At 48.4% G+C, this 26,102-nt stretch overlaps 1 protein-coding gene across 2 annotated transcripts in view; it reads left to right on the forward strand.

Annotated features, from left to right (window-relative positions):
• Nucleotides 1-21,615, forward strand: part of GABRA3 (gamma-aminobutyric acid type A receptor subunit alpha3) — a 77,218-nt gene extending 55,603 nt beyond the window's left edge. Inside the window, exons 7-10 of one of the 2 annotated variants that reach the window (XM_052813754.1) lie at nucleotides 607-750; nucleotides 2,408-2,560; nucleotides 5,187-5,398; nucleotides 13,111-21,615. In XM_052813754.1, coding sequence (XP_052669714.1) covers nucleotides 607-750; nucleotides 2,408-2,560; nucleotides 5,187-5,398; nucleotides 13,111-13,440 — 839 coding nt within the window. In that variant the 3' untranslated portion in view covers nucleotides 13,441-21,615. Of the gene's footprint in view, nucleotides 1-606; nucleotides 751-2,407; nucleotides 2,561-5,186; nucleotides 5,399-11,789; nucleotides 12,076-13,110 lie in introns of those variants that run through there. The other variant, XM_052813753.1, reaches the window with a different exon arrangement.
• Nucleotides 21,616-26,102: the final 4,487 nt, after the last annotated feature.

Below are 26,102 nucleotides of genomic sequence, written 5' to 3' on the forward strand. Positions count from 1 at the left end.
GGCAGGCTTTTCTCAGCACTGACCTCCCTCGCTGCCTGGTGGATTGGCCTGGAGGCTGGCAAACACAGGGTCATGCAGGGGAAAAAGCATCTTGGTGGGAGGGCACACTACCTCCAAAGTTGAGAGGCTTGGAGAGGGTTGCTTCTGAGTGAGAGTAAAGATTTTTAACTTTTTCTCCTTAACCTAAAATTCAACCTCATTTGTGTTTAGCCTTTCTCGCCAGCTGCTACCAGCATGACTCTCCTGGTCCCTGGCATGGCAGGACTGTGGCTGTCCTGCTGCCCCAGCAGCCTGCTGGTCTGGACACCTTCCTATCTTGTCTCTGCTTGGAGCCAGCCCTTGCAGAGTCAGCACGTCAAGGGGACAGCATGTCTCTCAATGACAGTGCTCTGCCCCCTCTTCCAGCTCCCTTCTGAAAACCCCAGCTCCCGTTTGTTCATTTGATTTAACAGTTGCTGAACTGCCTCGGTCTCTGGCCATGCTTCACTGTGCTCAGCCATGTGGCTCTGAGGAATGCACAGCAGGGATTAATTTGGCTACAGGCTAATTTTGGTATATTTTAGGTCAGTCAGAAGCACAAACCTCATTCTTCTTTCTCCTCCGCAGATGCCTACACAAAGACGGAGGTGATCTACACCTGGACACTGGGGAAGGATAAATCAGTGGAAGTAGCGAAGGGTGGATCTCGCCTGAACCAGTATGACCTGCTGGGCCATGTTGTTGGGACAGAGATGGTTCGATCCAGCACAGGTACTTGTGGGACCACAATGCGATGCGTGGGCTGAGCACACTGTCAGACAAGATGGACCCATGGGCTTTGAATGCCACAATTTGGCATAATTATAGAGGTAGTACCTGTGGGCGGTGAGCACCACAGTACTTCCCAAGCCACGTGCAGTTGGAGAATATGGCTGGGGACATCTGGAGCAGTCACCAAGAGGCAGTAAAGGGTTTAGCTTTTAGTGGTTTCCACTTAAAGAGCCTTATCGCCCATAACCTAGAAAACTGATTTCAAGCATCTAAAAATGATCTATTGTGTGGAAAATTTGCCCCACCTTGCCCAGCTGGTTCTTGGTAGTGTGGGTTCATTTGTCTTGGATCCCTTTCCAGTCTCTCAGGAGAGCATTGCGGGCAGGGGAGGTAAATGCAACATAATGTTCAGCGTGATTTTCACTGCATCTGCTTACACAAATATTATCATAGCTAGTAGAAGATTATCCCAAACAAATGTTTCCTCTGATTAATGACCAATATTAATCATCTTTCTCTCCCATCTGCTGCTCCTCCCTTCCCCTCTGAATCCAGGTACTGATAGCTTCTGTTATCTCATGTGTGTCTCTCATCTTTCTTTTTCTCTTTTCTATTTTTTTTTCTTCTGTATGCACCAGTAGTTCTCTCATTTGAGGATATTTCCTCTCTGGTGCACTTGATTTTAATAGTGTCTGTCTGTAACAACTCATATCACCTCCCTTGGGGAAATGTGGGGAGTCCAGGGAACTAAATGTCATAATATCTGACCCATCTCTCTACTTAAGTTGTAGTAAAATGTACAGATGAATAACCTGAAGTGGCACGAAAGCTGCTAAAGGCTCCTGTGTGTAATGATTTAGCAGAGCCACGCTCACAACAAAAAGGCACAATAATCCAACAAAATATCCAAAGCTTTGAGTGGAGGAATAGGGCATTGAGGAAAAATAGGGACAGCTGCTTCTTTGGTTTACAGCCCAGACCTTTAACAACAGAACTTGCCCTGATTTTTGAGATGGTTACCGTGAGGAAAGGCGGAATATTTTCAGGATTGTCAGAGATAATAAAATCCTCTGTCCTGAATCCTACTGAAGCATTGTTAGGGTCTCTCTAGGCTTAAGGGATCTTACCCACAACGTGGCTCCCTGGGCTGGAGCAGAAAAAGGATGGGAGCTGGGTCGGGAGAGATCCCCAGAGGCATCTTGTGCCTGGGGTGAAACAGGGAAAGCCTATTGCCCAGTTATCTATTGGCATTGATTTGCCTTTGTCCCACAACCGTTTTGTAGTGAATTAAAGAAGTCTCCAGAGAAGTGTTTTGAAAGGACAAATGCTATGTGGAAGTCACCCAGGCTACACTGGGGCACATGCCTGGTATGGCACAGCAGTTGTGTGTACGTGTGCAGGACGTGCAAAGTCAGTGCTGACAGTGTGCTGCAGCATGCATCCCTCCTTCCCACGGCTGTTAGGGTGGTCTACAGTACTGTAAGATACCAGGGTATGCCAGCCAGTAACAATATGACACCCATGCTGCAATTTCATCTAAGAACTTGAAAGTTTGTTCAGGACAGATCTTTGGTGGTTTAGAGGTGGATTGGTGGTCAGCGGGCCCCACCCTCGAAAGCACAGGCGGCTCAGCATCTCTAACTGGCTGTCTCTGCAGGGGAGTACGTCGTCATGACCACACACTTCCACCTCAAGCGGAAGATTGGGTACTTTGTGATCCAGACCTACCTACCTTGCATTATGACGGTCATCCTGTCCCAGGTCTCCTTCTGGCTTAACAGGGAGTCCGTTCCTGCCCGAACAGTTTTTGGTGAGTCTGGGAGCCTGGGGGCGTCCTCTCAGGTTGGGGGAGAAAGGCACCACAAAGGACGGGAAATAGACTGAGCATCAGAGCTGGTCTTCTCCAGGTCTTGACCGGCATCAGTGAAGCTGCTGGCCATTTACCAGCATAGCTCTCAGCGTGCCCCTGCTTCCCAGTGCCCCTGCTTCCACTGAATCACTGCAAAAGTACTTCTGTCCATGTTTCTGCTACAAGCCAAGCCATAAATTTTAACAGTAATCAAGATATTGATCATCTAATTATATGCATTTGGCAGTGTCTGCTTATCTATATTGGCTTTTGAGTTGAGGAGAGCACAGGTACATGGGGAGGCATTTAAAGCTCTACCTTTGAAATTGCTAATGTGCCCCTGGTCAGAGCTCCACATAACAAGTTCCTGGGCTGAGACAGTATAACTGCATGGTAAATATATTGTTATTATTTTCTTCAGCTCATTTCAGGTCCTCTCTCCGAGGCAAAGTGTCAGGCTGGCATTGCACATATATTAATAGCTTTTACAAACTTTTAATAACAGAATTGCTTTGTGCTTTCCTGCCAAGACCTTTAGTTCAGGATCTACACACACATGCTCACAGACCAGGTGTGATGCTGCAGGATTGTATTTCCTGGAAATAACAGTGCCCAGCAGATACTGCTTAATAGTGAGTATATTGGACAAAAGTCACGAAGCAGAGTGGGGATATATGGTACCACCTGCTCGTGTTTTTGAATAAGACAGAAGGTGGTCTGGTTTCAAAGATCATGAAGCATTTTCTCTGTAGCAAGAGTCATTATAGAAATACTCCCACAAACCCAACAAGGCTGATGTCCTCCTTTCTGGACCCTCTCCACAGGTCTTGACCTTGTTCCCGTGCTGTGGACTGGAACAGGATGTGGGGAGGGTCACAGGTGGTTCTGCACCCTCCTAAATGAACTAGAAGGGAATCATTATGGGGTTTGTGTTTACTGGGGCTTGTGAAATGTAGGTCATGAACAAGCTTTAAAATTTACAGTTGACCTCAGCTTCTTCCCGTTAGCACAAGGTTGCCTTCCTGTCCCTGGTGAGGCAAATCCTACAGTGATCCCCAGGACGGAGTGCAGCTGCGGGGAGCTGGGCAGTTAGTATGACCAAACTGGTTTGCACCATCCAGACTGCAAGACCTGCATTGAACTGTGATAACAGTGAAGAAGAGAGGCTACGGCCCCTTGGCACCCACTTTTTGGTGTTTTCACCCAACAGAATGGAAAAGGGGAGGCTCAGGCAGAAACCACGTGGAAAATAGGACCAGCTCAGGCATATAGAGAGTCATTAATGAACTTTCCTCACTCATCTATCTGTGAATCATTTGCAACTAAACCCCACAGAGTGCACAGCCGGACCCCATGTCTGTCCATGACCCAGGTGGGCTATTACATCTGCATCGGTTCTGGAGTACCTCTGCACTCCTGACACTGGGGGCGAGCCCTTCTCTGAGGATATTTGATTCCCTCCTATGTTATCCTGAGATTTGCAATTAGACAGGTTTCCTCGAGTAACAGCTCAGACTGAGCAGGAAAGAGCTGACTGAAAAATTAAAACCTACCTTTGTGAAAAATGTCTTTGCTCCCAAATTGCCTTGCTTTCCTATTAAGAAAATAATGAGAACTCCAATTTTTTATTCTTTTTTGCCCCTCAGAGCATATTGTCAACAATATTATTGAAACTCTTCAATTACCAGGAGAATGGCTTAAGGGAAGTGAAAATTAGTCAATATTTTTATAATGTTTTTAATGCATTTTTAATTGAAGAGCACATTATTGGGGAAAATGGATAGCAATGGTTGCTTGTTTTAAGGAAAAAAAGCTTTAAAAGGCATTTTGCAACAGATCATTTTTTTAAGATATATCATTGTGACACTCATTCTGGCAGCTTGGGCCACTGACGGGTGCCTGGTTGTGCCGACAGGACCCAGGATCTCAGATGTCCATCCGTGCGGGTCACAAGACACTATTTCCAAAATGTTGAGAGAACCACATTGGATAAGTGGCCAGTTTCTGGTCCTCCGTGAAGTTCCCAACCATCTGGCTGTCCTTTTTACTGTTATTTTATTATTTGTCTTTTATTGCAAAAGCAACCAGAGACTTCTCCATGGCATATTCTACATGAGGGAGCTGGGTCTAGCATCATGCAACTTACCCTACTAGCAGACAAGGAATTGAATCCAGGTGCCTACCTATGAGCTAGGACTCTTTTATAGCGAGCAGAGATCTAGTTGATGGAGTTCGGGCAAGATTAATTTCATCCTAATGCAGATGTTTGCCATTGATTATATGAATTGGAGATATTCAAAACTGAACCAGAGAAGGCCCTGAGCAACCTGAAGTTGGCCCTGATTTGAGCAGGGGTTGGACAAACTGACTTCCTTTCCAACCTGGACTGTTTTGTTACTCTATGAGTTGCACCACAGACTTGTGTTAGGTAAGGCTTCCCTAATTACAGCAGGAATGTGGGCCACATGGCTTAGAGCATGGCTTCTAAATTTACATGATGGAAATGCCAAGTGCAGTTTGAGGAGAAACTGGGTGGGTACGAGTGTATGGTCTCACACCATCCTTGTCTCCTGCTGTGTTTCCATAGGTGTCACCACCGTCCTCACCATGACCACACTAAGCATCAGCGCAAGAAACTCGTTACCTAAAGTGGCGTACGCGACGGCCATGGACTGGTTCATAGCCGTCTGTTACGCCTTTGTGTTTTCTGCGCTGATCGAATTTGCCACTGTCAACTACTTCACCAAGCGCAGCTGGGCTTGGGATGGCAAGAAGGTGCTGGAAGCCCAAGAGATGAAGGTCAGCCCTGTGGCCAAGGCTGGGGGGGAGCGGGTGGTGAAGAAACACTGCACGAGAGAGCTGCGCTGGGGCCAGGAGTGGGTAACATGCAGCCCCGCAGCACTCCAGGAGGCTGGATGCTACTTACTGGGGTCCTCAGCTCAGGTATCAACTGGAGTGGTTCTTGAGGGTCGAGGGAGGAAGGGCTTGGAGGGCTGGCCACCGTGCTTAGCTGGAGAAAAACACCCAGGCCTGACTGCTCACTTTTCCTTCCGTTCTTCTGCACGACCATTTGCCGGTGGAAACATGAATGCGTGCATGTTTTGGTTGTGCTCCGCCAGTGGTCTCCTCTCCTTTCTTCTCCCTCCAACCCATAAATGCCACGGTCCATGTTGCTAGCATGCCACACAAACCCAAGTAGGCCATGGGATGCTAGCCTCACCAATGGAGATGGTCCTACTGCGCTGTGTCCCCTGTGGCTGGTATCCCCGACTGTAGGTCTCCCCTGGCATGGGCAAGCATGGTGCAGTGATGGGAAGGTCTAATGCTTGTGCTGTTGCCCGCAGCTGCCGGCAGCTGCTGCTTTGTAAGCTCGGGCAAAGAGGGTGGGTGGGAAGCAAGCAATCAGAAACGGCAACTGGCAGTAAATTAGTGCCTGGCATCACCCACGTTTTCCCTTCTCACTCGGGATCAGCCTCTCTGGCAGCTTCCTTCCTGACAGCCACCGCTACCCCTGCTCGTGCCCCCTCCCTCCTAACTGATTTAATCTCGGCTGTGCAGAGAAATAGCTTACTGTAGCATGCTGCTCCTTGTTTATATTTATTGAATCAATTTGAAAATCAGCTTTGTCCTTGTTCTTGGTTCTGGAGCCTTTATATTTTTCTCCTTTGCATTTTAATGTGTTGTTTAAAATTGTTGTGGGGCTGTATGCAAATACCTGGCAGAATTGCAGTAACTTTTGGGAAGACAACAGCCAGTCATCTCTCTGGTATGGAGGTCAAAGCAGGAGAACAGAGGCCTTATGAAGAACCACAGCCGTCACTGGGTGTTGAATGCCTCTCTCTTGTGTTTCTTGGACTCTCTCTATCTGTTTGCTTTTGCAGCTGTGGTCTAAGCAACGGACTCACGGCAGAAAGGCTCCAGAGGAGGCCAGTTGATGGTCTTCCACGTCCATCGTGAACAATAACGCTAATCTGGCCTCTAGAGATGAGAGAAGCCTTTCCCGGGTCATTGGCATGAGCGAAGGATCAGAACAGGTCCTCAAAGCAACCACGTCCCTTTCAGGGACAGGAAAATCAGCACAAAATCAGGATTCACTGACTTTGCTCAGCCTTGAGCAATTATGTGAACTGGGCACAGCCAAAAAAGCAGCAAAGGCTCAAAAGCTTCTATTTGTCACAGAAGAAGCACACTCCTTAACTTAATTCATTGACCCAGCACTGCAAGACTAACAGTGCTGAAACAATAGGGTAAGAGCAGGCAGAATGTTTGTGCACATGGTAATCAAACAAGAAAACAAAGCAGGACCAGGAATGTTTCAGAGGGAGTGCTCTTTGCGAGTTTGCTGCTATTGGTATTATGCTGGAGAATCAGGAAGGACTCCAAATTTGGAGATGTTTTTTCAAGCTAACCCTAATCTTTATCTTAGAAGGCTAACCCACTCCCATTGTCTGCAGCTCAGAGAGCTCCCTGAAGAGTAGTGGGCTTCCAGGGAGCTTGGGAATACGATGTGTCACCATATTTGCTTTTCATCTTTATTCCATTGAATATTTCCAAGCAGTGAATTTGCTACGCAATGAAGGTGCCTCATTGGCTCAGTTTCAGCCTTTAATTAGCTCTTCTTGAAACAATTGACAAGCCAGGTGGTGGAAACCACAAAAGAAAGAGGAGGCAAAAGAATAACTATTGGCATTTTAAAGTGTTTGTATCAGGAGTAAAACTACCAGTGACAAGCCCAGGCTGAGCCCTGGTCTCTGAAGAGCCTTCCCCCCAGCCAAAAAGAATGCTTTTTATTGATGTGATGGCAAGGATCCTCACTCCAGGTTCGATTGTTTCATTGCATGAACATGAAAAAAAAAATCAATAAGCATCAGCCCTTCCCTCACCTCAAATGTAGGCAGCAGCAATGCTTCCCATCCCATTTGAAAGAAATCACTACCTTGCAAAAGCTGCTGGTTGGTGACAGGCACTCCCAGCATGTTCACTCTCTCAGGGCTGGTTCCATTCTGTCCTTCTCCCCTTCAGCCAACCCACCGGTTTAGATGGGAACAACGCATTTTTTCTGGTAGAATCTAACATGATGGGCTGATCTTGGTGAATTGCTGATCTCTGCATCATAAATGATCATGATAATGTTCTGTCTATAGCCACAGCTGGGTTGTGGTTCTAGCTGGGAGCTACTCTGCACATTCTCTGCAGTTCTCCTCTAACGAAAGGCAGGCAGATATCACCATAGATGTTACCAAAAAGTCCCTTTAACACGCACTCTGGTAAGATTTGACTAATGCTTCTTGGACCCAAATATTTTTCAAGCCTTTCCTGCCTGCCACCAGTAATCGCTAATTGTGGATGAAGGATTTCCTCTCCTTTTGTATGGCAGAGTGGCTGCAACCAACCTAGAGGTGCAGATCAAATTGGAGAGAGGTATCTGGATCCAGTGTGGAAAACTCGTTAGTAAAGATGATTTAAAAAAAAACATCATCAGGAGGAAGGTGGGAGATGACAGTAGTTGGGGAGGAGTGAGAGGCCAAAGAGATTGAAAGATGCGTGGTTTCAGTAGCCAGCAAAGCTCTCTATCTCCAGCATCCTCAAAATATCTTGTTAAAAGGATCCACTTCAGGACAGAAGGGCTGTGTCTGAACAGAATGAGATCCATTCATCCATCCATCCATCCCAACCATAAGGATGACCATCTCTGGAGCCAACAAGGTCACTTTCTGAGCAGCTGTTACAGTGAGGATCCAGAGAGACAACCATTAATGGTGACTTTGCCACTGGGAAACTCATGAAGTCTGCAAGGATGACATTTACCAGGGAGTTCCCTGCAAAGAAGTGTTGTCTGTTCCTCAGGATGGAAGATGCTTTGGATCTTTGGAAGACGCTTACTTAAACCCACTTCTGCCTGCAATGCCATGTCTATGCATAAAATCTGGTTTAGCTCTGTATCTGTGCTGTGTGACATTGCTCTGAAATCCTGGGTGGCAAGAATCAACAAAAACAATACAAGTAGCTGCAGTCAGACACATGAAAACAAGGAAAGACACAGTTTGGATGGAGGAATAGTCCTGGATCTTTATCCTTCTCATCCTTAAGACAATAATCCTGTTGTGCGTGGTGAGAAGGTTAGGTCCAGGCTTTTTATATACTTTTCACAGGTCTTTTCACTAAGAGAAAGTCACCAAAAAGCATCCTCCAAACTTCTCTTGGTATGATCATCATGGTTTTCTTTCTTGTATTTTGGAAGTGACGGGGATGCTCACCATTTGCACTGGGTGCCTTTTCCACTGACTAAAGCCTAGCTTTTTGTCCAACTCACTCTTCAGCAATTCTAAAGTTTGCCCAGGTCACTTGGGAATCATTCTTCTTTCTCCTTTGTTTCTTTCCATTTGTGGCATCTTTGTTTCAATCCCCTCCTTGCCAACAGAGAGGAACTAGAACCAGCCTTGACAGGCCACCCTTTTCCACCAGTTTGAAGTCTTACAGACTCATGGGGTGGTTCAGACCCATCTTTTTTTTCTGCCTCACTATGGTAAATATGTTTTTGCTGGGACTTTCCCTTGCTGACCATGCTCTGCAGCCCATGTGTCCTTTGTCCTACTGCACTTGCAATCACCTGTAGCTCTTCATAGCACTGCAAGTGATTTATGTTCTCAGCATCTTCACTAGAGTCCATGTATCATTCGACAACATTTCACTGTCTTGCTCTCAACACTATCTGCGTGGTGTATTGGGCTGATTATTGACTCCATCCAACCTCTGAGTCTGTCTGGTGATCCAGGGAGCATAAGGTCATTGGGCTCAGTCCCACGTAATCTGAATGAAGAGATGGGAGGGATGAGTGATGCCAAAGGCTACACCAGTGGCTGACAGTAACCTGGCATTGACGTAGCCTGCTTGTTAATGCCAGATTGCATTGTTTGGAGTCTTTGCCTCTGCTCAGGGTACAGGCATCTCAGTGTAAAACACTTTGCGGTCTTCTGATAGGATCAAGTCTCTGGCATGCTGCTGAGGCGAACTTTGGCTGGCATGAGGAAGGAGTGACATGTTTGCTGGAACAGCAACTGCAGTTGTTGGGCTTTGAATTATAGGATACAAGTATGTCAGAAACTAGAGCTGCTTGGAGATCATTAAAGTGACTTTTCTGTAGAATGGCAAGTGGCAGATACCTTGCATTTCTCAAGTACTGAAGATATTAGTGATGGTGACCTTCAGAGTGGCCTGTCAGAGGGATAGTGCTTCCAACCCAAATTTCTAGCCGAGGAGCAGGTGCAGAGAACTGTATCTCCAGCAGATCATAGGCAGAACCAGTAGTTCCCATAATTTAGACGTTCAGCCATTAGCTCCTCAACAGAAAGGCTTGAAGACAAGAATATTTAACAAAAATGCTGTTATTTTCCAGTATGTGTGTTGTGGAAGAACTTGTCCGACTGCAATATCCAGGGAACATATTTATCTCTAGACCAGCTTTTACAGCTTTTCCCTCAGGAGAGCAGCGCAGGGGCAGCTTTGTGCAGAGGTTCAGTCTCCCTGTGCCCAAACAGGGCCGTAAATGCAGGAATTGCTTTGCAACATAGATGTTTTAAATGGGACAAGTTTTCAAAGCAAATGTGGGGTTGCCTGCTGTTTTTCTACTCTTTCCTTCTGTTTCAGTAGGTCGTGGAACTCCTCACAGATAAAGGTGCAGGGGGAAGGCTGGGGGCTACTTTGCAGCTGACAGCAATAAGCACATTTTGCTTTGTTTGATTGTCAAAATCTTGCCCGAAACACTTACTTGTAAAGCACAAGCCAGTAAACTTCAGGCTGAACCATTTCTTCTGACATCTCAGGAGCAGAGCACATCCAGATCACACACATGTGCCTTGGTGTAGGCGGTGTGTGCTCTAGGTGCTTCCCAAAGGCTACCCAGGCTCCCAGCTCTGACCAGGGCAGAAGACTCCATAGGCAGCTGGAAAAAGGCCCTGGCTGTAGGCTCCCAAGCCTCTGCAGTACCTGAACAGCTTCATCTGAGGTCCAGAGAAGCCCAAGTTGATGCTGGGGGGCTCTGGATCACACTAATAGGAGCAGTAGCTTGCTATCACCATCCACAGCATTCATATTTGCCTGACTTTACTCTGTTTCAGCCTGCTGTTTTCAGATGCCTTTGGCCAGGCAAGACGAATCCACTTTCCAAGCTCTGGGGCAGAAAAGCTAGCCAGGTTGAAAATGTCATGTCACTTGTAGTCATCTTATTCCTGTAACAAATAACACAGCTGATGAGTACTAAAATAATCACAGTGCACTTCAAATTACATTCTGTGAACAACAATCTGTTTTTCATTTCATTACTGATTATTAATTATTTTATTACCTCCTGTAGCTCTGTTAATAAGTAATCATACTTAAGCATATTTAAATGTTTTAGAAGGTGAAACATCTTTAGTCCTTTATTTGCTTCTTGTCAGCTCCTTAGCAGGAAAAGTTCACCTGCTGTGCAGGGGGTACAAGTTAACATGGCTCTAATGATTGCAGAAATCAGTTGCTCAGTTAATCGTTAAAGATCATAACACCCACTCCCATAAAAGACTATGAATATGGTCTGATCAGTGGTTTAATCTGATCTGGAGTCTGAAGACATTTAGACCTCCTTCTAACAGCAAGTTAATTTCTGTAATTGCTGGCATTATTACGAGGCTGCAGGCCTGGCTATGATGTTATTGGAGGGGGGTTTAAAGATTGCACAGAGGTCTGCTTTTAGTGTCCCTCTGAAAATCACTGTGGAAAATTATTTCCTAAGATACCCAGAAATATCCATGGTGATTGTGGACACATTTAAACTGGAAGTACAGTATGAAAGCTAAAGCCCTTGGAGTATCTCTGCAGAGCAGACTGGACGAATGTGGCCTTTGCAGCTCCCAGTGCTACCCAGCAATGCTGTCTGCTACCAGTTCCCAGGCTAGGGTAGGGAGATGTACAGGTCCTGCTGGCTGCACACTCTCCCCTTCTCCTGACGATCACTTTGTACATAGTTCCCTCACATGTACATGCAAGACCGTGTGAAGCACCCCTGGGAAATGCCCAGATGAGCCTTACCTTGTGTTTCAATTGCTTTTGAATAGAAAATGAGATCCAAAGTCACACCTCATTCTGAGTTTAGGTATTAGATTCCCACCATGAGTCATTGCTGTATCTAATGCTGGCTCTTCTGTAATTACAGTGGACACCTCATGGAGTACATGAGTGCTGGGATGTGTAGGATGCCTGATGTTTGCATATGAATAGATTTCATTCAGTGGGCTTCTCCTGGTAGACCTGGATTGCTTTATATGATATGGTCTATGGTGCAGCTGGTCTCAGGCCCCTGACAGCAACAGGAAGATCCCCAGAGTGGGGGTAACACCTATCATGACTTCCTAGCTCCGTCTTCCCGTCCACTCATCTTCATTAACATCTGAACTGTCTTCAGCATCTTCCATCATCCTTCAGTACATCGTGTCTGTCACGTAAGTGCCTCTTTTGCCATTTGCTATGCAAGCTCTCCTTCCTTCCCCATGGACAGCATGGCTAGTCCTGAAATCCACGGCTAGTGCAAATGCCTTCTATCTGTTCTGTATCTTACCTGGGTGGGTCATGAGGTGCTCTAAAGGGTCCCAGAGAAATTTTGGACATTGTGATGTTAAATTGTGAGGTATTCCTGTGAGGTATTCGGGGCACTGAGGCAGTGTATGATATGGCCTTGTAATATGGTACAAAAATACTGCAATGCTGTCACCCACATTCTTAAAGCCCCACTAGCTTTCTACTACTACAAAAAAACCCACTATAATCCTCTGTGATGTATCCTCCTCTCACCTGACCCAGGAAGCAGGCCAGCAAAGCAGAAGATCAAACTCTTCCTCCAGGATGACCACATGGGGTGTCATTCTTTTCTAGACACTACACTCCTGCATCGTCTCTCCATGGCTGAACCTTACATGCAACAGAAAACACTGCCCAGTTGAGAGAGAAAACAAGGAGTCTGTATAGTCTGAGCCTGCATTCACTTACACTAACCTGGTGATACGCGACATAGACCTGGCAGCCCTCAGCCAATCAAGGAGTCACCCGTCTGGGGCAGCTACTACTCAAGCGCAGCTGCACACACCTTTTTATACAACTACTCTGATCTAAGGGGCTGCAAGGAGGCTACAAACCCAGCTAGTGGCTTCAGTTACTTGACTTGCAGCAGGACCTAGCTGCCAGGCCAGGACCTCTTTGTGCTACGTGCTGCATGCCAGGCTTACACGGAGTAGCTGGTCCACCCTAGTCCAGCACGTCCTTATGCTCCAGCAGCCCTCAAGTGGCAGATGTCATGGGTTCTGGCCATCTTCTCACCACATCTTCCTTCCCTTCCACAATGCCTTCTTGGTCTCTTGCTCCTCACACCCTTTTCCATCTTCTCATCTGGGCAAGCAGGTAAACTCAGAGGACAAAATGTTCTCCATGCAATTCTACAGTCACTTCACCTCAATTATGTTTTTTTCTTCCACCTTCCCTAGAAAAAAGAGCCAGTGGCACTAGCGAAGAAAACCAACAACACCTACAACATTGTTGGCACCACATATGCCCTCAACATTACCAAGGACCCTGGCCTGCCCACCATCTCCAAGAGTGCTGCTGCCACTGCTACTGCCACCAACGTACCCCCCAAGATGCCCCGCATAGAGGAGAAGCTCCCAGAGAGTAAGAAGACATACAACAGCGTCAGCAAGGTAGACAAGATGTCCCGCATCGTCTTTCCAGTCCTCTTTGCCATTTTCAACTTAGTCTACTGGGCCACATACGTAAACAGGGAGTCAGCTATCAAGGGAATGATCCCCAAACAATAAAACCGGTCACACAAACCTTCCATCAGTGAGCACCATCCAGGCAGGAATTCTCCAGGGCTTTCTTCTTTCCTGTTTTGTTTAATTATTATTGTTCATTTGATATTATTATTATTAGATCGTTCTTTTATAATGTAAACAAAACTGTGATTTTAATTTAATCCCGTATACTTTAGTTTCATTTTACTTTGTCTCTGATGACGAAAGGAAAAAAAAAAAAGGATCATAACAAGTTGTGCCTCTAACATTGTGAGTCTGATGTCCCCCATCTGTCCAAGTCACCCTGTGCTTCCATTTCTCCTCCTCTACCTCCTGCCGTTCCCATGGTCTGCATGCCACTGCCATTCCACGCTCCACTCTGCTGGGGGCTGCTGCTGCAGTCCACCGCCCTCCTCCTCTTCTGCGATGGACTGCCCTAGCATGGTGGATGCTCCTGGTGGCCTGGGCTCAAGGATCTGGAGGCCGCCAGAGTCAGTCTGTCAGCTGGGCTGCTCTTCAGTGCCTGGCACTTCGTGCTAGGTGGTAGTCCCCAGGCTGTGGATGCAGGTGAGCTGGTCCACTGAGGGAGCAGTGCAGTGTGGGCCAGCTTGTAGCCCAATGCCTGCTGGGGGCAAACCCACCATTGCTGTGGTCCATGGAGCCATTGCAGTGGTGGAACAGGGTGACAGCATCTTGTAGGTATGTACAGGGCTTCTTCCTTTCTGTCTTCACCAAACCCAGCTGCTGGTTTCCTCCATGCCTCTCCCCAGACAAGAACTGGTGAGAAGGGTCTTGTCTGTCTGCCATCCTGCACTCCTGGGGCAATTCATGTTAGATGGTGGGGTGGCTCCTACCAGAGAAATAATTTTTTCCAGGGTCAGTCAGGAAGTGAAGACAGGAGCTTTATAATGCCTTGGAGGAGATAGTAGCTGTGAGGCTGCACGCATTCAGCATCAGGACTGGAAGCCGTAGAGTTTGTGTCCAGATGGGTGGTTTATCACTTTCTCTTGGCCCAATCCACTTATCCTTCTTGGCATCTCCTCTCTGTCCCCGCCCCTTCTTCCAGCTCCCCATTCATCTTCCTTTGGCTACTCAGCAGCCCTCTGTAGTATCTCACTGCTCGCGGGTGGATTTAGGCAAAGAAGCCCCTACCTCTCAGGTTATCCACACTGACAGGGAGGAGCACAGCCCAGGGGAGTCCAGCTCATGGTGCATCCCTGCTCCGGTGCACCAGAGCAGCAGTGATGTTGGTTCAGGCCAGCTCAGGTGCACGCTGTTTCCTGTGGGACACACTGGGGCCACCTGTGGGGGTGAGTCAGGGGACAGCCGGTCCCCAAGTACCTCCCTGCCCCTGCTGAACAGATGCAGCTGAGCATCCTCAGCACCATGGGAGAACAGCAGAAGGCACTCTTCAAAACAGCAGGGTGATACTGCTGTCCCGGAGAGCCATGTGAGTCAGGTGCCATCCCACAAAGCCATTGAGATAAGACCCAACTCTAACACCTGCATGCTCTTCCAAGGAAGGTCCTCCAGTGCCTTGGAGAGAGGCTTTTTCTCCCTTCCTGGCCAGCACAGTCAAGGACCCAAACCAGTGGTCGTCCCCTTCCCAGCAGCAGCACAAGATGGTGGCATCCAGTCATCTGTCCCCACTCCCTGGTGCCCAGACCCACGGACACACTGTCCTGCCACAAGGAAGGACATCCTGTGCCTGGTGAGTTCTCATCCCTAGGCTGTGGGCAGCACTGATCCTGCCAGCAGCCCTGCTCCCAGGGTGGGATGCACCCCCTCTTTCCTGGCCCCCCTGAGCTGCCCTCAGCACATTTTGGGTGCATGCAGACAGGCCGAAGCCCCAGCACCCCCAAGGTGATGTCTTCAGTATTGCTTTGAGCCGCTGTGCCGAGTTCAGTTTACCCCTGCCCACGCAGGAGCAGGGCTGAGCACAAGGCACAGGATTTGCCCCACCTGGAATATCCATGGGGATGGCAGGACAGAGCATGGAAGACCAGGGCACTTTGTCCTGCAGCGTGGGTGACACTGGTGCGTGTCCTGCCCATCCCTAGCCAATCTTGCTGGCTCAACAGCAGTGCTGTCGCTCCCCCTGCCTACAGCTGCGGTGAGGAGAGGAGCCCTGAGGCATTTAGCTCAGCCCCCAGTGTGTTCAGTCCACAAGTGCGTCCACGCCAACAGCCAGCATCAGGCAAGAGGTGGCAACCTCCCCGCCCAAGCCGATGCTAAGGAAACCAGCTCGCTCCCCATCCTCCCCCACAGCATCCGCACCCCAAACTGGCCATGACATTTCTACAGTGCCTTTCATCATCGAGGGCTCCCTGCTGGGTGGTGAGGAGGGGAAAGCCCAGGAGCTCTCCCTCTTTGTGCCCAGCATCGGGTTGTAGGAGCAGAGGGAGAGTGCACCATCCCCAGCCCTTCTGCTGGGCAGGGGGGACATCCCGGCTGCTTTTGCACCTGGGGCACCCGGTTCCTCCTGGCACTGGCCTCCTGCTGCTGCTGCTGCAGCCACCCCGCTCCGACAGCCTGGCCGCCCCAGCGCTGCCCTGCCGTGGCCCCGTACCCCTCGCCACTGAGGTTCCTGTGCTCCCTCCATGCGAGCACCGTCCCCTCCAGCAGCGAGTGCCATTGCTGCCACCCTTCTGCTCCCCGGGCTTTCCGGTGGGAAGTGCTACGCTAACCAGCCGTGAGGCTGTTTGTTTTGGAAACTACTTGGATGTCATTTTCTTAAATAAGCTAGATGAAGTGTATCTCATAAAACATTCATGTCACTATAATACTCAGGCCTAAGTGAATGGAATAGAAACCCTATAAAAAGCAAAACAAACACAATAAAATGGTAACAAAGAGTATATTGTGTTTACTAATGGAATTACATCAAAGGCAAGTTTAAATACAGGATCCAGTGACTTAGCTGACTTGAGCTGGCCTCGGCATAGAGGTGGTCTCGTCTGCAAGCCTGGGCATTCCCCAAAATTCCCTCTACCCCGAGGGCCACGTCCTACTGCACATTGCCTTGCTACGTGTTCCTGTGTCTGTTGATGCCTGCTTCACAGAGCTCTCTGTAAACTGTCAGGTCTTACCATTAGCTTCTTGGCAGCCCGAGCACCTGCAGGCTCTGCCTTTGTTGCCTGCCCAGGGCACAGTGCAGCAGGGTGATGTCAAGGTGCTGGGGCTGGACCTCTCTGCGGTGCCAGGGACAGCATTGGGGCAGCATCTGAGCCTCCTGCGGGTGATCCGACCTGTCTCGCTGAACTGTTGGGGTGAATCTCCTGCCAGTCTCTTCCCCCAGTCCTTTCCTCCCTGCAACGCCGACACTCTTGTCCCTCCCCAGGACACAACCCACCGATCTGGCTTGTCGGTGACACCCGTCTGCTGGCTCATCTTTGCTCTTCCTGACTCCAAAAACTTTGCTCTCTGCCTGATAAAAGGCTCCCTTCCTGGATCTGTGTTAGCACGCCTTGAAAGCCAAGTCTATTCCCACCGAAGCCTGGCACTGGCTTCAAGTCTTTTTGCCAGCTGGAAGCAGAAATACCGGCATCCTTTGGTTAAAGACAACAAACCAAACAGGATTTGTAGTTTGGCTTCCAAACAGGGAAGCATTTTGGGAAGATAGTTATAAATAAGTGGTTTAACATCTCCTGCCAGCAGACATCACAGAGAAGATAATGTTCTTTTTTTTTAAAATCTGTCAGCAGCTCAAATTGGGACGTTTCCTTCCCAGCTAACACCAGGCTGCTGATGGGGGCTTCATCTAAGGGCACGCCGGGCCAGAGCTAACCTAGCATCAGTTACTGGGGTTTACTGCTTGCTGTGATAGTATCTAAGGGCTCCATTTTTATAATTGTTCCTGTATAGGAATAGATCTGTACATGGCCATTGATAATCTAATCCACAGTTGTGCACGGAGTGGGCACTTCATTTTGCTGTGAACCTCAGTACTCCAATATTTCTTTTCTTTTGGCAAGGCCCAAAGCCTCCCTGACTTGATGAGCATCTCCCAGGCAGGAATTAGAAGTCTTTGAGGGTGATAAAAATGATCTGTTCAGTCTATGCTCCCGTTTTGTAGCTTGCACCACCTGGGACACAAACAGTGCAGTCCAAGCCTGCAGTTGCAATTCTCCTGAAAATGTCAGACGGACATTTTGGTGCTGGCAGCTTGCCTCTTCCCTCCTCTGAAACTGCACATGGGCAAAAGCAGTGTGGCTTTCAGGAGCTCTGTGCCCCGGGGAGGCAGGGGACGGTTCGGCTGAGGCCCTCTGAGCGGGCAGGGGAGGCAGCACATGGCGGCTGTAAGCGCCGTGTTAGTGCTGTGACATTTCTGCAGGGTGACATGAGAAGGATGGGGGAGAAGTGGTCCCTCGGTGCCACCTGTTCTTCTAAAGGGCTGATGGAGTTATCCCCATACAATACCTCGAAGCTTCTTGAACATCACCGAGCAGGACTGTGACACCTGAGACAGAGCTTCCCAGTTCTCCTCCATGCACCAAGCTCAACATAAGCAAAACTGGCTTCACCGCTCCCTAGGTTTCACAGATAAGTGCTGTGGCCAACACAGCTCACCCCTGTCCTGATCCTCGCCAGCTCGGTGGCACTGGCAGTGTCCTGGTTTGTTTGCTGTAGGACATCTCCTGTGCAAGCAGACCCCAATGCTTGCTGTTCCCAGACACAAGCCATGCATGCAAACAAGGTCGCGACCAGCCTGTTTCTGCAAGCCTGTCCTATGGACACAAGGTCTATTCATTTCTCATCTGCTGCCTTGATTTCTTCTGTCCATATCTTGGATTCCTTTCAGCCATCCCTTGGGGGGATTAAGGGCTGCATCACGTAGCAGGAAGGGGTTTCTCTTGCTCCAGATCACCTCACATTGGAAGACCCTCTGTTCTGCTAAGAACCTCTCTGAGACCATCAGAAACCTAGAGCTGTTGCCTGTCCTGGAGGGTGCTGTAGAAACAGCCTCTTTGCAGTTCTCTTTGCAGCTGCTGGAGGAACAGAGCAGTTAAACACACACTGCTGTTAAAGGAAGGATCACGGTCAAAGGTGAGTGGCTATTGAGGACAGGTACCGCACTCTGCCAGGGCATGCCATGAGCAGGAGAGGACCAGGCAGCTCCCAATAGGTTCACCTGGGAAACGGTTTGACAGGGATGTGCTAGTGTCCCCCCTTCCACATGCTTGGTCCTGGGGGTGGTGGAGAGCCGTTGTGGGGCTGAACCGTCACAGCATCATGCCATCCCTCGCTCCAGGCCCTCTTCCCAAATTGTATGCCTCTCAGGGGCCACACTTTAACCCACCTGATCAAATATCTGTGTGGATTTTGCAGACTGGAGAGAAACAACATTTCCCTGACTCCTTGGTGGCTGTTGGGGGTGGGGAGGGCTCAGCCAGGATGACGGGCACATTCATGAAAACATAAATGCTCTGTTAATGTCACAGTAGGGAGAAAAAAAAACCCCAAACAATTCACCAATCCTCTCTCCATATCAAGCTAAACTACTCCTGAAGGCATTTTTGGCAAGATGCCACAACACGGATGAGACTGATGGCTTCCAGGTATAAATACTTACTGTTTGACCTTGTTATTGTTCAGTCAGCCAAAGGATTTTACAGATATATATATATATATATGCATATGTGCATGTGTATACTTACGCTCACAACCTCTTTATACCTAAAAGTCAAACCTCCTTCTCTTTGAAAGAGAAAATGGCCACTTTCAATTACTTTACTTCCCTCTCATTCTCTTTGCTAAATCTTCTGGAAAGAGGTGCATCCCTCTCCGCTGGTCCTTATATGGCTTTGGGAGGCACAGGGAACAAAGGGAGCAAGGGAGCCCACACTGGGCTCTTGGTGCAGGCTTGCTGCCTGGACCAAGGTCACTGCTGGCAGTACTGCCCAGCTCCTTTCAGGAAAACTTAGTCCCAGATGTCATAACTTCTCCAACACAGCCCTTGTCCTGTCCGGGACACTAGGATGTTCCCAGGAAGGCAAGCGTGGCTTTTCAACAGCTGAATACCATAAGCAATTAGTCCTCACCCCATAGCAACAACCAGGGAATGTGTAGCTGAGCATTGCAAAGGGTTGTGAGGTCTCCACCCTGAGCCTGCTTCAGGAGGGAGCACAAAACCTGGTGGGATCCATTCCAGCTGTCCCTGGTCAGAGAAACACCGCAGGTAGGGGCTGCACCTCAGCTTGGGCTGTTCTGCAAAGCAAAGGGAAGTAAAGTGGTGGCCCTTGGCCACTGCTTGCTGCTCATCCAGGTGGGATGTGCTGGTCCGTGACTATGCGCTAATTGTGGGAGGGGTCAGCAAAAGCATAGGCCTTTGCTGCCGCTGTGTCCTGGACCCACACCTGATCTCACCTCAGCACACGCAGGACCAAAGACAGATGCTGGGCAGCCTGTGAGCAGTGGGGTCATGGCAAGTCAGCGGTGTGCAGCCCCTAGCATGGTGCCCAGCATCAGCTCCCTTAATGTCACCCCTTTGTCTGCCCCTGTCTTAGGAGAAACGTTTAGGCAGTGATCCTGCAACTGCACTCATAGCTCCTATATATTCCCTCCTCTGCCGCTGGAGAAAGGTTCTTGCGGTCAGCGGCAATTGCCGCCTGTGCCTTGTGGTGTCCCAGCCATGAGAATGAAGGATGTCACCACACATAAGCAAACAAAGCCTGTTCTCTTTCTGGGTGTATGCCTGCCTCCCACCATGGGAATCTGTGCTGCTTTAAACAGCAGAGAGCCTTAGGCTTGGATTAGTCCTAATGTTTGACCTGTCATCCTTCACCACAAGCGGGGTTATGCTGGTTTTTGCTCATGAAGCTCTAGGACAAAATATGATGTTCTAGCTACTCTTTCCTATTCCCCACTGTCCTGGTCCCCACCAGTGCAGATCTCTTCTGCACACAGCTTTAACAATCCCATCTGCCTAGAGAGGGAAGCCTGGTCCCAGGTTTGCTACGTGAGCCAGGATGTTCCCACAGTCTTCGAAGGCTCTTGGCTCTTCTCTGCACTGCTGCTTGAAGGTCCTGTCAACTTGATAAGTCCATTGGCTCATGTTACACTGCTAGCAGCTCTGTTTCCCCTGAAAAGTCTGTCAATTCCTCCTATTTTTTTGCAGGGCACCCAGCAAATGTAACGGCAATCATACATTGAATGATTTGATTTTTGCAACCACAAAAAGTAGGGGCAGAGTTGGGAAACCTGAGTCATTGCCACATTGCCTTTGCCAGGTTGTCTTTAGAGTTGAAGGGCTCTTCTCGGTTGTCAGAAGGGAGTTTCTCAGCCCACCAAATCTAGTCAGGTGGCCACAAGTATCCCTTCATCAACTAGATTTTCACTGTTGACTGACTTGGGGATAGCCACAGGCAAATGTCCTATCTGAAGGTGAGGGCACCTGCTGCTTCTTTAGCTGCAGCCCTGGTGCCCAGGCTAGGGAAAGTTGCATTAGCATCACTCTAGGGCAGCCCATCATGGGAAAGAGCACACTGCAAAAAATCGCCAGAGAATACGCTCATTTTCACTCCCTCAGGTTCAATCTGTGCCCCAGTATGTCTTCTGCTTTGTTTTCCATCTTGTGAGACTCTTCACTATGAGAAAGAATCTAGCCGGCAGCAGTTTAATGCATGACAATCCTGTTATTACAGCTGTAAATAATTAACAACTAGAAAAAATGCATTTTTAAATTTTTTTGTTGACTTTATTTTCTCTATTGACTAGCTGGTATCCACTCTCTTAAGGGATTTCTCATGGAAACTGTGACCTTTCTTCTCTCTCTCTCTCTCTGATTTGTGTTTCAAATGCTTTTTGGTGCAATGTTCAATGCCTGTTTGTATTTTTGAATTGTATTTTTCAACCTTTGCCGGAAAAAAAATTTTGCCCATTCTAATTGGCAGGATTTTGAGTCCTGCAATTTTTTTCAGCTTTTAGCTTTTTCAATAAGTTAAAGCAACAGAAAAATGTCTCAAAAAAATTACAATGAAGTTCTGAAGAGAGATTAGAAAACATCAGAAACAAGAACTACATAAATAAGATCAGCAAGCTGAGTGGAGGAGGAGGACTCTCTGACCACCTACTAACCTCCTGATCTAACACACAAGGCGGGACTAGACCTCTTCACTGAATTAAATCACTCCGCTTTTCCACTCTACCCACTCTCTCGAACTCCAATCAAAACAAATAAAAATTCATATTTTAAAAAAATCTGTGTCATTGTTTTTTCTATGGTCTGTTTCTCAAAGCCAAATGATGTTGACATACAAAGTGATGGGGAGCCTGGGGAGACAGTCCTCTGGGCTTCAGGCTACCTGCACATCTGGGGAGTTTGTCCCAGTGATGAGCAGACAAGTTACCCATGAAGAAATAGATATTTGGGGGGGAAATAAAAGAGCTTGAAAATATTCCATAGTTCCCATCATGTCGTGTGTAAAATGTTTTCCCTTCCGATGGCAGGGGAGTGGAGGGCACAAGGTATGTTCAAGGCAAATTGGCTGGGGAGTTTGGGAACCAACTCAAAGATGGGATGGTGGTGGTGTGATGGGTGGGCAAGAAGGAGACCCTGAGGTGTGCTCTTTCCCTGCAGTGTGTGGCCCATGGTTAGACTTTGATTTTCCAGTAGAGCTCTTCGGCATTTTTCTAGGTACAACATGAATCGAGCTTTCTGCTGCTCTAGGGGCAAGCAGAAGAGGCCTTGGCCAAGACACTGGTTTATCCAACCCACCAGATACACTTCTCCAGCTGAACCATGCCTTAAAGAGACGCTGGTGGGGAGGACATGGAGTCCCTTAGCCCAAATGTCTTTGGCCATGTGGTAAATCGAATGTGTGCCAAGGAAATGTTGTGGGCAGTTCAACCCACCCTGCTGTACTGTTCAGCTGTTACAATGACCTTCACTGTCACTTCAGTCCACTCAAACAGTTTCCAGGCATGACTTGGGATTTACCATGGTGCAGAGACCTTTGCTGCAGGGAGTTTTGATTGTGGCTACCCTGGTTTGGGAGATTTAATAGCACATAGCTGGCCATGCCACATCACTTGGACAGTATGACATGTCTCCAGGTGACTGTGTGGTCTGCTGGCAAGAAAGTTCAACGTGTAGGGGATTCATTTGGACACTTCATTGCATCTCCTTGGATGCATGAGAAGTCATATTTAGCAACTAATAGAAAAAATTTCTCACTGGGTAGGAAGATCTGAAATGAAATAAATCTCTTCAAATGCAAAAGCAGAAGAAAAATCACCTGCAAGAAATGCTGAAGTTCTTCCTATTGCACTTAAGTTTGAAACATCCTATGTTCCCCTGTATTTTTTTTCTGCATTTTTGGCTACTTTTTAGTTAAAAATATTGATGATTTACCCAAATCACACATATTCAGTGAGGACTTTTCCCCCCCTCAATTACCACTGGGAAATAGCAGAAGCAGCAAATAACCAGTGACATCATCAGTTGTTTTCCATGCCTGAAGAAGGAACAAAATGCCCTCCTCCCTTCCCCGGATTCCCTGAGCACCATCTGGATGCTGCACCAGGGACTTGCTGGCGGGACAGTATCTCCAAACATATTGCAACCTTGAACAAAAAAGTTATGCATTTGAATTTGCTGCATTCAGCTGAATCCTCCTTCTTGCTCAGAGTTTCGGATGACAGAAGAGGCTTGGGAGCGCCGGGGCTCGCAGCTGCTGTGGCAGATGGATAGTTACCATGGGTCTTAGCAGTACAGGCTGCATACTTATGTCTTCCTGAGGAAGGAGCGTAGCTTGTGACCTCAGCAATAGCAGGCAAGGAAGGAGCCCACCACTGTTTTAAACCATAAAAGCTGGAAGCTGAAGTTTTCACCCCTTTCCCCGCTCACACCCCCCCACACACCGCGTGAGTCCTTCTTCAATCAAAACTGCACAGGGTTGGTCCCAGCCTGAAAAGATCTTCCTGACTCAGAAGACAAAAATAAACAGCGATGTGAAAAGCTTCCCTGCATTATCACTTCTCTATTTGAACCTGGAACAAGGGCCCTGAAGAGGAACAGAGTGTAATTGCAGTGTCCACAGAAAAGAAATACTAATGAAAACAGGCAGAGCCAGGAGAATTGGCGGAGAAGAGGCATAGCTGAGCAAGTATTTATTACCCCGGCACTTAGTGCTCAGGCTGACAGGTGTCTTAGGAATGCAATAGCTGTGTTTTATTATTAGGTGCTTATACTACAGCAGTGCTTGGGGAGAGGAACCATTGATGTGTAGCTACTGAGGTGCCAGATGTTGGGGAGCAGATAAATGTGTCCCCTATGCCAGGCAGTAACGTGGCCGGCAGGGATGACTCAGCCCCATGAAGGAAAGGGTCCCTTGGGGCGCAGTGGTCATCTTCTGCCTTCAAAGGGTGGCTGTTCCAGAAACCTCTTCTGCAAACCACCTCCTCATGAAGTGGGGTGAGTGCCCTAAAGCCAGCCCTAAGCTAGCCTTCATGCATTTGGGTGGTATGATCAGAAACCCCAGCATCAAGGTAGGGTTCCCTCTGTGGAAGGAACTCTCTTCTCTGGTTCCTTCACCCTATAAGATGAGCAGGTCCAACGCTGCAAAACTCCTGTTCGTGGGGCTCTTCCCAGGACCATTGCCATGTTGTCTGCCTTGTAAGCAAATAGTGTTTTCTTCTGCAAAGCGCAATTCCTCCTGACCAAACTCATCCATCAGCAGCTTGTCAGCAGGAACATGGTTTGAGGCTTTGCGGTTGCCCCACTCCACAGAGAACACCCTCGCTTGGCAGATTTGTGGCTTGCTGGGATTCATTCTCCCTTATACTTTCACACGTCGGCAGGCTTCAGGCTGCAGGGACCTCATGGGGGATCCCAGGCTTTGCTGCCACAAGACATGCTCACTGCAATCAGAGGTGGGAAAAAGTGGCTGTGACGCTCCTTCTGCCCCCACTACCTTCCCTTATCATGCTCGGCAGATGGGTGATGTGTTAACAGCAGCCAGAGCAGCAAAGGGGGTGCTTCCCAGTATGGACACGCTCAGCTCCTTCTGCGGATCCTCAGTGTCCTTCCTGGGGATGAAGATGTCCCCTTCTCCTCCACCCCTAAGCAGGCAGCAAGCGATGGACTGTGGAGGGAACTGGGCGACGTGCCTGGAGCGGTGGGTGTGGGTGCCAACCACAGCAAAGCTCCTTCACCCCACAGCAGCAGGGAATGCCTCCCTGAGCCCCGTGGTCAGCAGAAGCAGGAGAAGGAGCCTGCTCCAGCCCTGCTCTGACCCCAGGGCAGGGGAGGCATCTCTGGTGTGGGAACTGCAGGGCTCCTTGCGTCTCATTCTTGGACAACCCTGCAGTGTTGCCAACAAAGCGGGTGTCTACCCCGTGTACTGCCGTGGTCCCTGCTCCAGGGGAGGAGTACTGCAGGTGGGATTCAGGTCTCCCTTTACACCCCACCCCGGGGCTGCAATGGGTGTTTTGCAGTGGGGGGTATGGAAGACACAGCCATAGGGCACTTGGGTGGGACAGAGGAGTCAGCCAGCCCGGGGATGGCAGGGACCCTGGGCTGAACAGGGCTGCGCCACCCCCATCCCTGTGGCCTCCCTTTTGGCTAGCAGAGAGAAAATGTGTCCAAAAACCAGCACCGGCTGATTTACTTCAGAAGGGGAGAGGTGTAGGAGCTAGCTGAGCATTGGGCATTTTATAAAAGCACTTTGGGATCCCTGATAAATAGCAATCTAGGAATTGACAGCAGTGGTTTCAGCAGAGGTGGCATTGCGGCCATGATAGGCAAAAGACATAAATGAAGCAAGGCTGGTAGAAAAAAGCAATATTCTTTTATTACACAGATAGGACAGCTGGGGAAAAGAAGCCAAGCTTTCAGGCCTACAAACTCTCCCTCAGATGTGGTGCCGTAAACTTTGGGCTTAGGCCTGGGAGGGACTGGTCTGGGCTACCTTCCTTAATGAGGCAATCAGAAAGCAAAGGCTCCTAGCTCCTATGCAGAGTAGCAAGTTGCTTATAAGGGGGAAGGTTCTTCTTGGACTTTTGTGAAGACTGGGAGAGAATAGGAGACAAAATAGTATTGCTGAGTTTATTCAGAGAAAGAAAGAAAAGCATGCAGTGATCTTCATTTAAAAAAAAAAAAAGAGACAAAAATGCATATAATACAGACAGAAACCTTCTCTAAAGCCAATGCACAATTTTTTTTAGTACATGCAGGTTTTACCCTTGCTCAAGAAGCCTAGGAACAGTAAGTCTCTGGTCTGACCCCAGCTCAGCTACACATCAGCCGAGGCCTGTGCTGGAAATGACCATAACTCATCAGCCCATCTCCTGGCATTCGAGGCATGCTGTTTAGGCTCCTCTTACAATTTCTCTTTGCTGTTGAGAGTCTTTAAATATGTGTGCCAGACTGTAATCCCCAGTTTGACTGTAAAGCTAGCCTTTGCTTTCACACTGCCTTATGATACCCAGCTTAAATGATAAGGAGTAGCGAGACAGGGTTGATAAGGAGGATTTATTATGCTTGAATGACCATCTATAGCAACTTATTGCTGAGTGACTCCCTCTCCCTCCTCTGGAGAACAGCTGCTTCCAGAATACACTCATTTTCAAGTGTGAACCCTCAATCAACTAGGATTGGAGGACCTCATGCACATCCTCAGTGGGAGGAGGGGGTTGCATTCACCTGACCATGGTTATAAAGGGAAGCATCTCTAAGCAACTGGCTT

This window comes from Harpia harpyja, chromosome 18 (assembly GCF_026419915.1).
Source record: "Harpia harpyja isolate bHarHar1 chromosome 18, bHarHar1 primary haplotype, whole genome shotgun sequence".
NCBI lineage: Eukaryota > Metazoa > Chordata > Aves > Accipitriformes > Accipitridae > Harpia > Harpia harpyja.